This window comes from Ascaphus truei, chromosome 4 (genome assembly GCF_040206685.1).
Source record: "Ascaphus truei isolate aAscTru1 chromosome 4, aAscTru1.hap1, whole genome shotgun sequence".
Classification (NCBI taxonomy): Eukaryota; Metazoa; Chordata; class Amphibia; order Anura; family Ascaphidae; genus Ascaphus; species Ascaphus truei.
The window spans coordinates 214,481,963-214,498,981 of NC_134486.1; the positions used below are offsets into that span (position 1 = coordinate 214,481,963).

At 39.1% G+C, this 17,019-nt stretch overlaps 1 protein-coding gene across 1 annotated transcript in view; it reads right to left on the reverse strand.

Annotated features, from left to right (window-relative positions):
- Positions 1-8,486: 8,486 nt before the first annotated feature.
- Positions 8,487-17,019, reverse strand: part of KMO (kynurenine 3-monooxygenase) — a 164,082-nt gene continuing 155,549 nt past the window's right edge. Inside the window, exon 15 of the mRNA XM_075596841.1 lies at positions 8,487-9,457. Within this exon, the coding sequence (XP_075452956.1) occupies positions 9,305-9,457 (153 nt within the window). The 3' untranslated portion in view covers positions 8,487-9,304. The remainder of the gene's footprint in view (positions 9,458-17,019) is intronic.

Here is a 17,019-nt window from a genome sequence, read left to right on the forward strand (position 1 = left end):
TTACCATTCTTGTAGAAGTTGACCTTGGTTTGGCTGCAACAGGTCGCTCCAGAAAGACACTGTATTTTCTTCCATGCTTGAGGCACCCGTTGAATCCTGTATGAAAGACATCTCCATGAGGCGCTCATAGGAATCGCCACAGCCTTGTTCAAAGAAGACGTCCGCAGGTACGTGATTGTTTTCCCAATCAAATAGTTCTTCTCCAAAAAGGTTCTGTAACAGGTCTGAGTCGTTATGCTCATCTTGCATCTGGGCTTCAGAAATGGAGGGTGAAGCTATTGCAGCAGGTATCGTTTCAGACGGTAAAGTTGTTGCGGATCCATTGCTATTGTTATTAGGAAAATATATGCTATTTAGCAGAACATAAGTCCCATGTTCCATGATAATTTTATATTTTGGGCCAATATGCCAAAATCCATAAGTTTCTTGTTGGTTTTCGACACGTTCAAAACAATCATTTGTTGATAAAGCGAAGCGTACAGAAGCTTTAAAAGTATCTGCTCGAAGATCCTGTTTGTAGTATGGATATTTGTTTCGGATCAAGTCATAGATTTGACCAACGTTAGCTTTTTTTTCTTCAGTTGACATTATGGCCTCGGCTATCCTAAACTTATATGATTTGTGCGGATTGCTGCAGCTAACACTGTAATGGTCTGCCATTGCTGATGTTCAAATGATGTGTGTGTAACTGGAGTGCTAAGTTTTTAGTGCAGATGTAGAAATTCATTAAATGTTATCATTGTGCTTTTTTTGAAGGTCACAATAGAAGCTGAATGTAACACTCCTTTTTACCCCCCCCCCCCCCCAGTTCTAATGTGTAGAAATAATTGGCACACATTTTTTGGTTTAGATAGCCATTTCACTTTGAATGTCACATTGTTTTAGCCTTTATCTAGTTTCTCAGCAAAAGTGTACGATGTTCATTAAAAAACTATGTGGGTGAAATATTCAACAGTGGTAGCATAATAAAAATAATGGTTACACAGAGGTATGAGACACACACACACCTGGGTTTGTCTTTCTCTCTGTGTGCCATTACAATGTTTCAATGTGTGTCTCTCTTTATGTGAGTTTATCTCTTAGTGTGTCACACACTGTTTGTCTATATGTATCTGGGAGTTCTCTCTCTCTCTCTCTCTCTCTCTCTCTCTCTATATATATATATATATATATATATATATATACATATATATATATAGAAAACAATATATGTGTGTCTATTTCTGTATTTAAGGCCTTATATGTAAACAGGGATAGTTATATTTCTCTGACGTATTTAACGGTTTAGTCATTACAGGGTGAGTATGTTTGAGGGCCTATTAGAGTCAGCTGTGTTCTATTAGTCGTTAACAGCAAACAAGCTCTTTTCTGAGGCAGCAAGGCCTGTAGTGTTTTCACACAATATATATATTTAATATAGTTCTACACTGAACCTATTGATGCAAGTAAGTAGGCATAGGATAAAAAAAAACGTACTAGTGTAATGTAGGATATACAAGTGTATATTAATACACATGAACACATGTTATTGTAACCAGTACTCTGACATGATCACATGGTAACATTAAGAAGCTTCAAGGAAGGTGAACGTAAGTAATCATTGACAGTTAATCCTGCTATAAAATGAATTGCAAGATGTAAGCACTTATATATATATTTACTCAATGTTGAATGTCCTTAATATTAACATGCAATCACTCCCTAAATGATGTACCTAACACACACAAATACTATGTTTAGCAGCTAAGTGAATGTCAGCTACTGTAAACATAGCAATTGTGTAATGTTGGACCATTACTGAACAGATGATTAAGACATAAATATTCTTAACAATATGCGTTCATTCAGACTGTGAACATTTCCAAACCTTCACGTGTACAAGGACATAGTTGAATGTTTGGAAACAACAGGTGTTGATAATACATACTATAATCTTAACATAATCTATATGAAACATCACAAGGCAAAATACAGATTTACTTAATGTTAAATTTTAATCTTTTTTTCCCTTTGAGACCGAGTCACAGACCTGCTTGTTGTCTGTTGTTGTACCCTTTTACGTTTGCACCGACTTTCAACAAAACACAACCACTTTCACTAGTCTGTGGCACTTCAGGGCCAGGGGGATTTGCCACTGACACTTCAGGGCCAGGGGGATTTGCCACTGACACTTCAGGGCCAGGGGGATTTGCCACTGACACTTCAGGGCCAGGGGGATTTGCCACTGACACTTCAGGGCCAGGGGGATTTGCCACTGACACTTCAGAGGCAGGGGGATAGTCCAGTGACACTTCAGAGGCAGTTGGATAGTCCAGTGACACTTCAGAGGCAGGGGGATAGTCCAGTGACACTTCAGAGGCAGGGGGATAGTCCAGTGGCACTTCAGAGGCAGGGGGATAGTCCAGTGACACTTCAGGGGCAGGGGTTGTGGGCAGATGCAGTTCTGAACCAGTTGCTACACAGTGCACAAATGATGTAGCCTCCATGTCCTGTTTTTGTTTTTTAATTTGTTTCCAAAAACTGGTTATTAGTAATTGTTTTTGAAACTTTCTTTTTGGTGCCTCCTTTGTAGGTGTCAGTTCCTGATTTCCAACAGATGGCAGCGGTTGGATGGTGAGAGGGACATGCACAGAACTTGCGGCTAATGTACCGGTACCATCCCGAACTGGGGAATGAACATCAGATGGCTGGGAAGAAAAACTAGCAGCATTTATTGATCCATCCTCTGAGGGGGTAAAGTTGAATTGTTGTTCTGTTGCAGTCCTTCTCAACTGATTAGCTTGGCTTAGCTGAACAACTCCTGCTTCTAATGTGTTATTTATTTTGTCTAATTTTTTACTAATTTGAATGAAGATTCTCTGGAGATGTGACAATACTGATATTGCCCTTTCCTGATGAGCTATCATTATTTCCTGCTGTGATATCATTCTTTCATGCACTGAAATCAAATCAGAATGGCGACGATTTTCTGCTGCAACTATTCTTTCTTCTGAAGCTGCTATTGCTGAGTATGTGTTACTTGCTGGAGGAATTGACTGTGTGACATTTTTACTGGGAACCGGTTCATGGTCACTTGATAGAATTTCTGTCTGTTTGGCAACATCAGGTTCTAAAAATAAATGAACAGATGATGACATGGCATGCAAAATTTTGCTGATTTACTATATAATGATAGTTGTTATGACAATGTAACAACTAACATATTTCCTATCGTTTTATGTTGTAACATTAAAAAGTACCTTGACGTAATAACTATGTTTCGTCTCAGTGTGAAATATGAATGAATGAAAGGTTGGTCAAATCTCACAACAATGATATGATAGTTTACATCACACACAATACATTATTTATTTCAACACTTCATTTTCTGTACCAATAAGTGATCTGATTGACATTAGATGTCAAAGCCATTTATTTAACATTAAAACATAACATATATAAATTAACATATTAGATGTCCTGCACCTCATACACTCTCCTTCCAAGTTAGATGAACTGGATGTCCCAGGTGAAGAGACATTTTCAGTCTCAGGTGACACATGACCTCCAGGAGCAACTATATAGAACAATAATATAAGTTGTTAATTGACATGTGTACATAATGAACATTGCGTTTGTGTATCTTGAGTATTTATGCCTAACTAACAGTATCACTTAATGAAATGAAAAGATGTGTCTGTCAAACTGAACATTCTCCATTTTAATAACAAAGTACATGACAGTGTACTTGGGACCTTTTTTTACACTACCATACAACATACAATGTTTATGCAGTAATGGTGTTTAAAAATAATAGTTATATTGCACATACACTGAATATGTTGTGCACTAAAATCACAATAATAATGTACATGACTACCATTACACGAACGTTGACTATGATTATCATTAAGTACGTAATATTGGAATGTTATTTTTGTTGTACCAGGAAATGTGTGATAAATTAATATAAGGTGCTGCAGGCCTCAATGTGGCTGGCACTCCACAACACATGCAGTGTGTCGCTCACAGATGCTACTTCTGTGATAAAGTGGTGTTCATATAATGTTCTAAATTTGAGTGAATGAATGTGTGATGTAGTTTTTAATACATAGTGGTTTGGTGTGTGAAATAGTACATAGTTACCATTTACAATGAATGTGATTAACTTATGTGTACTTTATGTTGGGACGTTTTAAGAACTGTAGTCCCTCCCCCAAAAGGTCACAGAACCCTGACATTTCAATTAATTGAAGCTGCAGAAAATGGTGTGAACAAAGTTGACCTAAACATGACCCTGTTATTTGTCTGTGTGCAAAACCCCACCACCTGTGTTCACGTGTATGCTGTGATGACATATTAATAGCACCTGCTTTAACACAATGGTAGATGAGCGAAATAGTAGTGTGAACTGTGCTACCTAAGAACACAATTACATAACAACTACAACCTGTCCCTAATTATGCTCTCTGTATATGACATGAAGCAAACTAGGACCTTTTATGAAACATAATCAAATGTGTTAGTGCAAGTGATGTTTGTTGCCCCTAGAACGCTATATGTTGGATGCATGATTTAAAGACGCAGTTATGTGGTGTTTGTAGGTGTAACATAATTGACCAATGAATGTAAAATATATATGTATGTACTGCAACAGTACATATGAATGTTTGCTCATTTGGATGCTTTAGACAGGTGTGCAACCCTGTCGTTCCCCATCATCGGCCAGCATACAGCGCTTCCACTGCAGCAAAGGATTGTGGGAAATGACATGCAAATGAGCACTCAGTGCGACGATATATATATACATTTGTGCTTTTAGTAGGACACCGAAATATATCTATATATTGATAGATAGATATATTGAGAGAAACATATATATATGTAGGTATGCTTATATTGGGAAGAAAGTATAAGTAGCAGCGGAAATAAACAAAAGAACTTTAACCTACGACACGCCTAGTACAGTAACATTTGTCACCTGGTGGAAATTCAGAGGAATAAATTCCGATGTCTCTGTCACCGGCCAAACCCTCCACGACGACGGGAAGATTTTTTTGTCGCAGCTGCTCCTCCAATGGTGTTAAGATGAGACGTTGTGATGGCGGGCCACCTCCAGTGCCAGAAGCATGCACGCGTTGTGCTTGTATTTTTTTTTTAAGCTAGCTCTGATGTCGTCAAATCTCTTGCGACAATTGTTCCGGTCCCTCACATGATTCCCACACGCATTCACAGCAATAATTATTTGATTCCACATTTCTGTTTTGCATGCAGAACTTCTCCGAACTTGAAATACATACAAAAGATATGACGTTAATTCTTAATCATTAAACGATCAATTTCCTAAAGTGCTAGGTGTTCCAAGAGATACCAAACATGTTGGTGTAGGTGTTATCTGTGTAGCACATGAGCATTTACTTGTAAACATAGACATGTAAGGAAGCTTGCATGAATATTGTATGAAGTGTGCAGTAATTGAAGGACTGAGTGTTCTTGTCGTTGTAAATCTTGATCAAGATATGTTTGTAAAGTAAGTAACATTGCTAGATATTATGGACCAATATTTTGATATGAAGACACCTCACATGACGTACAGTAGGATAATATGTATTTGATGAATGAATGCAAAGGTCGACTTACCTACTAAATGTCCATACAGACTGTCATAGTGCTCGAGAATCCCAGTGACAAGAGCTGTGTTTTCGTTGTCATTGAAGCGAGGATTACGTTGTTGCTCCACACGTTTCTACCGAGCACGTTTAGCCACAGCACTTGGCTGGTGCTGACTGGACTCCCTTTCTTCCAATGGAAGAGACTCCAAAAGCGTGCCACCAGCAACAACACCACCACCAGACACACCAGCAGCAACTGAGCCACCAGCAGCACTCGCACTCCCATCAACAGCACTCGCACTCCCAGCAACAGCACTCGCACTCCCAGCAACAGCACTTGCACTCCTTCCGGGTGAGAGTTGTGTGGTTGGGCTGAGAGTCTGAGTCACAAGCAGGCCGCCGCCATCTTGGGTGCTTCAGTGGCTGGAAACTTTCCCTGAATATTCTTGGGTGTTTCGGAGGCTCTCAGCCCGGTTATCCCCTGTGGGTATCAGTGTCCCCCCTGTTCAAGTCGTTCTGCGGGTTGCAGGGTCGTTTGTTTTTTTTAAATTATTATTCCCGGCCAAATCTGACTCTTTACTAGGGAGCCGAGCCGACCCACGTCTGCTCAGCTACGAGTCCTGGCCACGCCCCCCCTCTGTAAGTATTTTATATTTTTGTTCACCCTAGCTTAGTAATTTCAAACATTAAGGTAGCAATTTAACTTTATTGTTCATTATGATTACATATTGATATAAAGAATAGAGTTTTACATTACCAGTGCTACCATAATAAGATATTATAAACAAAAAATCATTCTAACCATTAAATCAAATTCAAGTTGCTACATTACAGTGCTTTCTACATAGGTTTCTAAATGTTAAGGACAAAATGTCAAGGACGCCATTCATTAAACAAAAATAACTAGTAGTCATTAATGGCCAATCTCTAATTAGAATATATATAAGACTGCATTGCTTCATACATTATTTCTCCACTTTTAGATATAATACACAGGTGCCCGTGAGGGCAGGGGTGAGACCTTGCTCTAACAAAGGACAGGGAGGGTATCAAAATTAAAAAATCCCCAACAACAATTAATAAGGTGGTGCTCACTAGGGAAGGTGAAGTCTGAGGAGGTGAGAGAGAAAAGTATCCCCTTAAATCGTGGCACAGTTAACACCTAAATATAAAACTCGATTTTATTACAGTAATTTAAAATAATGTGTAACGGATTATGGACAAACAAAACAAACATGTGAACATATAATAAAATGATGCGGAGTGTGATTAGCAAAGGTGACTGATGAAACACTTGGAAGATATTAAAATAAAGATCTACCCACAAAACTATTGTTGTGTGTGTTTATGCTTCAGTTGTCCTTCAAAGGAAGATAAGTTCCATGGGTTGCTAAAGAAACCCTAACATTGAGGGGGTTCCTTGAACACTACACCTCCCACAGAAAAGCTATAGTACACAGCTGGATGACAAATTTAGCCAAAATGTAATATCTCTGTAAACATTCTCTAAATGACCAACTGATGGAGTGTAAATTGAAGGTCTATGAGATGCAGCCTAAACTCTATAGGTGGGTGGGTATTGTCACCCCTCCACCACGAGACATTTCTATGCTTAGTTAGATAGTACTGGAGATGAAGATGGAGGGGCCCCCGATGAAGCCTATTGGTGAAACGTACGTCAGGTACATGTGATGTGAACTAGTTAGCGACGTCGGCTGATTCGAAGTGGCAAGGGAGTCTGAGCGTTTTGGAGCCTGTAGTCGTGGACATCAAGAACGCTCAGACACTTGCTACACTACACCCTTATATACCTAATAGGCATTATCCCCAGCAATATCTTTTGAGCCCTGCAACAGCTATATATAGCTGGACATTGGTTACAGCACCTCAGATCAAATATCTATCTGATGTGCAGTCTCCAGTACTATCTAACTAAGCATAGAAATGTCTCGTGGTGGAGGGGTGACTATTCCCACCCACCTATAGAGTTTAGGCTGCATCTCATAGACCTTCAATTTACACACCATTAGTTGGTCATTTAGAGAATGTTTACAGAGATATTACATTTTGGCTAAATTTGTCATCCAGCTGTGTACTATAGCTTTTCTGTGGGAGGTGTAGTGTTCAAGGAACCCCCTCAATGTTAGGGTTTCTTTAGCAACTCATGGAACTTATCTTCCTTTGAAGGACAACTGAAGAATAAACACACACAACAATAGTTTTGTGGGTAGATCTTTATTATAATATCTTCCAAGTGTTTCATCATTCATCAGTCACCCATGCTAATCACACTCCGCATCATTTTATTATATTTTCACGTGTTTGTTTTGTTTGTCCATAATCCCTTACACATTATTTTAAATTACCTTAATAAAATTGAGTGTTATATTTAGGTGTTAACTGTGCCACGATTTAAGGGGATACTTTTCTCTCTCACCTCCTCAGACTTTTAGATATAAGGCAGAGTAGGTTAAAGAAAGGATCTGCCGTCACTAAGCCACATCTTTAGAAGGCTCCAGTTTGGCTGATCCGATAGCGATCATAAAAGGGGTGAATTTATAATGCACTCTGCAGGATGAAGAATTCTATTTATTTGACTTTTTGGAGCTAGGATTTGGAATGCCACTGATGTCATTGAATTGAGCATTGTACAGTTTACATTTCACTGTAATTACAGTGTGTTCCAGGGGAAAGAAAAATCGCTGCTCTTTAGACTCACAAACATAGAAACCAAGAGCGAAAACAAAAAAAAAAGAGAGAAAAAAGAAACATAGTGTAATACGCTCCAAAGGTTTTTATATTGGCCACACATAAAAGTGCACTTACAAGCTGTAAATTCTTTTTCGCCTGTCTCACTACTCGGTACTGGTGCAAGCACTTCAGTCTGAAGCTCTGTGGTCGTATCTCCTAGCTGGGACAGCTGATTCCAGATTTCAGCTATTACTCCCCTCACGTGATCTCACATTATAATAATCCTTCAGGAAGCCAAAAAAGAGGTGGCAAGCAGCAACAAGTGAGAGATCACATGATGGGAGAAACAGCTGAGATACGGAATCAGCTGTCTCAGCTGAGAGACGCGACCGCTGACAGCCGGAGCTTCACACCGAAGTGCCTGCGACAATACCGGGGAGTGAGATCAGCAAAAAATTATTTGCAGCTTGTAAGTGTATTTTTATACGTGGCCAATATTAAACATTTGGAGCGTAATACACTGTTTTTTTTCTGTCTTGTCTTCTATGTTTGTGAGTCTAAATAGCAGCACTTTTCCTTTCACCTGGAGCACTTAAAGCATTGTTGCCCGCATTGGAGGGCAATTTAAGAACAAGCAACTCCTGAGGATCACACATATCCTTTTAGATATTTACTTTATGAATAATAGATATACAGTATATAAAACTTAGATTGATATCTATGATTGTAACACATGTATGATTGTCACATCTTTATTGCATTATTGTTATATAGAGCACTGATACACACATTTATTCACTTTTGTGCAACACTATTTAGTAATAGTAACACTTGAGTAGTGCTATAAATGATCACATTTTTAGTTTGTAATTACAGTGTATCTAATGAAATGGTAATACTGATTTAAAAAGTGGCTGTGTAGCCAAGGACAGCATCAACCCTAATACAATACATACTTAATTTCAGAAATATGACAATATTCTGTGGAGTTCAGGTTTTATTTTCCGTGGCGGGCCAGAATACTAGAAATGCAGTTTTGGCAAGAAAAAGCATCCCGTTTTTGTCCACTGCCTTACGTTTTCTCTGCAGATGTTATAGGGCAAGTACTTCACAATAAAAAATGTAGCACTAAATGCTACAGTTGAACCAACAACTACAAGTCCGAAATTTATGACCTGGGAATAATAAAAGAGAACAATGACATAAGGACAGGAGAATTATTAATCATTATTGTAATATTTTACTACATGTTTACAACAAGAAGAGTATTTAAATACAAAATGTAGCCATCCATACAGAAGTTACTCTATATTCTGTGGCAAAATGCATTATCCTTCAACTTAGCACCATTTACAAATATATATGTAAAGTATGCACATTGATTTAACAGAAGTAATAAAAATAATGTACTGTATGAAAATGTGAATGCAAAGTTAGCTGTAAAAATATAGAAGAATATATTTAAATGTGTCAAATTCTTGAGAGGACCACATTTACTAAAAAGAGCTATATGCTATGGCACCTTGAATGGGCAAAAAAAAGCATTACAATCTAGAACAGGTTAGTAAATATGGCCAATATTGTCTTAAAAGATCCAGTGTGAGATCAGAGAAATTACCTTTGTGATTGGAGCAGTCTAGAACTGTATGTTATGATTTTGTATTACCCTCATGGATTAAAAACTTTTCAGCTTTGCAGTGTTTTTTATATAAGGATAACACCATTTCAAAGTTATCATTAAGCCCCACGACAGCCAAGAGATGGTCTAGAAATGTCAAATACCCTTAAAAAGGGACATGTTTACTCACCGATAGATTATTTTAAAAATAATCTCTCTTTGCCACTGTATGCCACGGGGATTAGACTCCTGGCAACTGGAGGTAGGACACAGATTACCTGATTTTTTTGCTGGATGTTCAAGAACCAATTTATCTCTCAGCTATAAATGTCTACTCAGCTCTCACAGAAATATATGAAGAGAGAAGATAACAATACAAGAAAATCCTAAAATATTTTTTTCTTTTCTTTTTTTTTTAAATTAAGGAACAGGAACCAGGCAGGCATGCACTGCCATAGAGGGTTTAATATATAAAAAAAATATTGTTGTCCCAAAGTCCACAAATATCAGGCAGTGTGTCAGGATAGCCTTGCCGTAGGGTTAGAAAGAGTCCCAAACAGTGGGTTAGGCTTTAAGCTTTAGTGGTTTATTCTCCACACTAAAACAAACAATAGGCACAATGACCCTTTAAGGCAAATCAAATCATAAAATAAAAACCTACTCCCCTTTTGGAGACTAACTGCACAACAGTGTCTGATTAACACACTGGCTGGCTAACCCCAGTTTACAGCTTTAAACAATACACTCATGCATAGAAATATATCATATGAAGTCCTTATCTGTGGTTGTGGGAACTCAGTCCCAAGGGAGTATAGGAAATCCCTCTGGATTCAGCAACCTTGACATGACAGCTCTGCCTCCTCAGCAGTCTATGGAACTCTGGTTACTTGAAGACAAGCTCTGCATCCAGCAGGCTTGTTCACTCTCATGGCGATTCTGCTCATGGGTGGGTCCCAGTGGTCCCAGAAGACTTGGGGAACCGTTCCAACCAGTGTCCTTCCTGGTTGAGGAAAGTCTCTCTCTGCTGGCAGCTGACTGCCAACCTTTCAAAACCCCTTTTTAGTTAGGAGTTGTTTGCTTAATTAGCTGTAAGTGCAGCTGGCTCCTACAGAGGAGTTTAACCTACTGCATGCAGGAACGTATGCACACTACAAGCTCTCTCCAACCAGCACAGACAGTGACTCGGTCACATATCCCCCTCCCCAACGTAACATTGTCTTGTGGAGTGGCCCGTGCACCATTGCCATGCACCAGAATCACTGTCGGATAAGTCCAATGTCAAAGACTTTCCCTTTTTTTCTTGACTTCCAATTGAAGAGGGTTTCAACCTTCCCTCCAGTTTGTTTTGTATCTTTCCGACTGTCCAACTTCCAATTGGATCCAAGGGCCTGGTTCTCTTTGATGCAATGTTACTATCCCAGAACATCTTTATTATTTTCACAAGGCCTCTTTAGATGCTTTTTAGGAGTGCCCAACTTTTTTGAAATAGGTCCAGGGTGTAATGCCTTCCTTCTTTCTTCCATCATCACAAGTTGCCCCTTAAAATACTTTCTTTGTAGGAGATGATTCTATAGACTCATAAGCGTTAAAAAGCGAGCTGTCTTTTCCGTTCGAAGCTTCACAAGACTCTGATGAAACCGGTATTTGTTCTATCACATCTGCCTTTTCCAGACCTCTCTCTTCTGGGCATACTGTTGGGAATGGAGCAGCCTCTCTGCTCCTCCAGCTCTCGCTCCTTCTCCTGTTCCCTCTAATACTGAGTCACCTGGCCTCTAAGCTCCTCCAGTGTGGCTCTGGTGATTCTCAGCATGGCCTTCAGTTTCTCATGCTACTCTGCAGGGACACACTGGGTACTCAAATACTCCTGTAGCACTTTTACTTCGTTAGCAGTCTGGATACTTTCTTCCTGCAGAACTCACTGCAGAACTCTCTTCATCATCTGCCTGTTTCTCCTTTGCCTCCTGCCGACCTGCACAGAGCTCTTACAGCAAGCTCTGCAGTATGCGCTTTGCTTGTGTATGCTGCTCCAGGGAGACAAGTTCTTTTTGCAGCACTCTCCATGCATTCTTCAGTTCTTCCTGCACTTATAACTTTTCCTGTGTCAATTGTCTCTTCACTTTTTCTTCTTGGTGAAGCTTCTCAATTCTTTCACTCATCTGGTCAGTCAAATCTGAAACTACCTCTCTGACATGTATTTTCTCTTTTTACAGTCTCTAAATGAACCAGTATCTTTTCATCCGCATCCTTCAATTTACAAAGATCTGTGGTGAGAGTGCGAATCTCTTACTGGGAGACTTCCAGCTCTGTGAACGTCTTTCTGAGACATCTCATAGAACTGTTTCCAGTCAGCAATCATTTTGTCAGACTTGCTCTGCTTTTCATCCATAGTGGCAACCACACTTTCAGACTAGTCACCACCTCCTCCAACTCACTTCACAAGTGATGCCCCATTTTCTCCAAAGCTGCATACTCAAGTAACGCCAGGAGTAGACACATCTGTAACTTGGTGCTAGCTTCTTGCTCCTTTTTCGTCTGTTCACCACGGAGATCATACACATACCTGGCAGATGGGAGTGCACCTGTTGCTTGGTTAAAGGATTCATTTTTCCTTTGCTCATTCTTTTCATTTATTGCCATTCCCGTGATGATTCCACCAGTCGCTCTGTGCTGCAAGACATCTCGGCTCTTTTATGACGAATGATTTCCGGACAACATGGGGTCAAACATTTCTGTAACTTCCGCTGCAAGTTGAGGAACATTTTTCATTGTCGTAGAAATTTCCAATGCATCAGTGGTACTGAAGGTACACTTTGTTGTGCTATAAAGAGCCTGGCCAACCAAAAACATCTGGTACCGCTCCCTTTCCAGGGCTACGTAGTGATGCTCATTCCTGAAGGGACACTGTTTCACCTGGTTAAGTACATTGCAAAAAAAAACATTTCCAGTCGGCCATTTTGAAAACCCATGTTTCCCCCTCCTTCTCACACCCGACGGTAAGACTTTACACCAAGCACTCGTTAGTCCTGTATGCCTTACACAGCCCAGTGATCCTGGTTTGTTTTTCTGCCTGAGTTTATGGCCTTAACACATTTCCTTCTACTGACCCCAGAGGCGTAGCATCCCACTTCTCACACCACCTGTGGCAGGATGACCTCACATTATTAAGAGTCACAAACAGTGGATTATGCTTTAAACTTCCGTGGTTTATTCTCCACATAAAAACAAATAACAGGCACATTGTCCCTTTAAGGCAAACCAAATCATAAAATAAAATCCTACTCTCCTTTGGGAGACTTTTTGTCGATTGAAGATTGCCTCACCTATAAAATATCTAGTGACCATTCTGGGTCTTTTAAATTCCTACTCAGCAAGAACCATCTTTCTGCTTTGAAAATATTGTTCCACAGTAGCTTCTTGTTCTTTCCAGATGTGGCTAGAGTTTGCTGATTGCCCTCTGTGGAATTAATACCAAATGATTTCACAGGCTTCCTGAACTGCTATGATCCATCTTAAAATAGTTGTTTTGGTGGCTGAAAATCCTTTTGTGAACTGGAAAATAATATAAAAATGGTTGTACTCCTTATTGCATTAGATATGTAGGACTTTAAAGCTGTAGCAGCATTCAGAGTATATAATCTCCAATGTATTATTTGGTTTTGGGCAAAAAGAAGATACCACTTTAAAGTGGCAAGGTTAAGACAATCTGTCTTGGAGCATTCACCAAAATGGTGAATCTCAAGACAATGCACTAATTAAACTTATTCTTGTCCCTGAAGAGATTGCTTTAAGAAAGAGCCATCTTCATAGCCTCCAGAATCATATTGAAATCCTAAATTGGCAACTTAATAGGTCTGAACAGAACATATTTCCTCTATTTAAATTTTGAGAATATCTGTATACCAGGGTTTTGTAGGCCAGGTATTATTTATTTAGTCAGTTTTCAGCATGCTGATTTTCTCTGATACTTTATGTATTGGAGGAAAAGTTTGGAATACATACTAGTTAAAAACTCAATATGAGGGGAAGAACATCTACAAATTCCACTTTGTGAACCAGATGACTTGCACAGAATACTTGTATCTTGAAATTACGACTTTAAAGCATCAGGTCTATTGAAATATAGCTATCAATTGATAATTCTCCTGAGTCTATTAAATTCCTGCTTAGCATATATGCTTGAACCTTAGCTACCCCTACGACAGTGTAGGAACTGCTGTAATTAATGTTATAATCTTCTTTGCCCATCTTAATCCTTTGGGGCTGGTACTCAGTGGTCCCCATAATGTAGTGACTACGTCATGGGTTTTCTTGCTCATTATCTATGGTTGATCGCTTTCTGCGCTCCAATGGAGAACAGAAGATTGTGAGTGTCATCAGTGATGCAGTGATCCCCAAAGAGCGGTCATGTGATTGCAATATGTCAGGGTAGCTGTGACATTTTGCTGCAGCACCACCGGCATTCAAAGACTTACATTCCTTGCCACTTCCTTTTGTTGCGTGAAAGCTTTTGGTCCCTCCTTGATTCATGTAAACAAACGCTTTCACTGGCCTTTCCGATAGTTGGGGTGAAAATGAAACAGAGCCTTAAACATTGCCCTTAGTTTCAAGATGTTTATCAACAATGTTGATTCACTTCCTTGATTATATTTACGTAATAGATTGGCTCCCCAACCTGTTTAACTGGCATCTGTTGACATTATAATCCAACCTAGATGGTACACACTTTGTCCCACCACCTCAATGTAATCCATGTCTTGGAAAGCAATCTTATTTTCTATGATATGCCCTGTTTCAGAATTTGAGGACATTTTGTTGGAAGTTTCTTCAGGTGAAACAATGCCCAGACTTCTATTGTGACAAACTTAAGACCTAAAAGCAACATACACTGTTTGGCTGTTGGGTAATGAAATACACAAACCCTGTTTGTTAAATATATAATCTTCTCCTTCTTGCCTAGGGAAAAATATACATTGGTTGCTACTACAGTATACTGAAAATAACTCCTACAATTTTTGAATCTGGCTAGGTTGCAGAGTACTTTGTGGTGATTTACAGGTTCATATTCCTGTAAAATCTCGATCACATTGGTTGCATGTTCTTCTGCTTCTGAATCATGCTTTTATTAGTATATTGTTCAGATAAGGAACAATATATATCTCATATTGTCTGATTTATGAAGCCACTACTACCAAAATATTTGTAAACACCAGAAGAGTTGTCAAAGGAAGTGCCTGATACTTGTCATGATGTCCTTGAACAAAAAATGTAATGTGGCGGTTCAATCGGTACATGGGGCTTGCATCTTTCAGATCTATGGCAGCTAAAAGTCTCCTGCCAAGAATGCTTATCACTGATCTGACTCCATCTTGAAGTATTTCTTGTTAATTAATTTGTTGAGATATTTTAAATCTAAGACTGTACCGAATGATTCTCCTTTTTTTTGTACTACAGTACAGTATCAAAGTATTGGAACAGAAGAAACACCAACCATGCCAAGTAGGAGTTACCTCTGCAATCACCCCCTTTGCAGTAAACTTGAAATGTAGCTCTAAAAAGACAGTAGGTTTAGTGGATTTCTTGGAATCTCCTCTCTGGAGGTTGGGTCTTGAATTCTCATCATCCTTCTTTGATTATCTGTGCCATTAATCTTTCCCCAGCTGTTATGGAACTCTGAGAGAGAGTCTTTTGAATTTCTGAAAGATAACTCTTTATCGGGTACTTCTCCCTGATCAGTTCTATGTCTGTTTCTGCTTCTTTTTGCATGATGAATGGCCATGTCTGATTGAATAGAAAGGTCCATTCTACAGTATGTTGTGCAGTCTGAAAAGGATGGTTTCATCCTTTTGGATAAACCAATACTTCTGTCTCTGGTCTTGCAGAAGAAAGGACTCTTCTCTTCCAATACTTTTTGCTATAATGGTCTTTCTGCCTATTCCTGGACTGAATAAACCGTTAATTAAGAAAGAAATGGATGTTTATTCTGATACGAGATATCCATGGTCCAATGTTTCAGCCACAACACAGGTACTCATAATACAGAGCTATTTTAAAAGCTTCTTATCTAGCAGACATAAATGAGGAAATCATAAATTACTTGAAACACAAAAAAAAGGACCCATTTGGGCAAGAGCTTCTTTTTAAGGCACACATACATAATTGTCACAACCTTAACAACCTGTCAAGAAATATGTTTTTTATTTTAACCAAAACAATTGAGATGTTTAAAGTTGCAGTTCAAGCAATATCCTGCATGTGTGTTTTTTTTAATAAGAAAAAATACTTTTAGCATTTTCTGTTTTTAAAAAAACAACTTTGAAAGACCAATTTTCTTGTATTCTATTTTAACAAGCATGTTTGTTCCTATAGCAACCATTTACATTCCCCAGATCTAAAGATGTCGCCAAACTTTGCCGATCAATAGACGGAGAACGAATTGACCGGCAGCTATGCTGTTCTTTAGGTATGTAGAAATTGCCCACATGAAACTATTGAAGTAAAAAAAAAACTACAAAAAAAAAACGGGAGCTTGAAATGCAGCTTTAAGTTTGGCAGCATATTTCTTATTTATTGAAGAAGCCTCATCAGCCAGAGATTCAGTCTTGCTTCTAGTGAGAGAAGCAGTGCGAATGGGAGTCACAGTGACAGAAAAAGAACAGCAGCTTACCCGTACATTATCGAGTGAGAGAATGGCAAGGGTGAAATATAAATGCTTTGCTTTTGGACAAGAGATGGCCAATTGGAAAATAAACCACTCCCAAGTGCCCCTGCCCATCGGGACTTGGCCATGCAAAATCCCATGTTGCGAACATGATGGCATATGTATTGACGTTCTTGTGGATGTACAGAAGAAAATTGCCTTCATTCCAAGCAATCGGTCAGATATGATGTCATGTTGTGCTTCCAGGAAGGAGCAAGTTAGTTAAAGCCAAAAGTGATGTAAAGCAGCAATACTTAACGCCATCCTAGCTCAATAGAATCCCACAGATATTTGCAGCTGTTGTAGATGAGGATGAGTCTCCCGGCCTCAAACTGGGTTGGAAAGATGGGGGGGGGGAGAGCTCCCATTTGCAGCACATGGCCGGTATGACTGAATATGCCAGGGTTTAGAATGCCACTTCT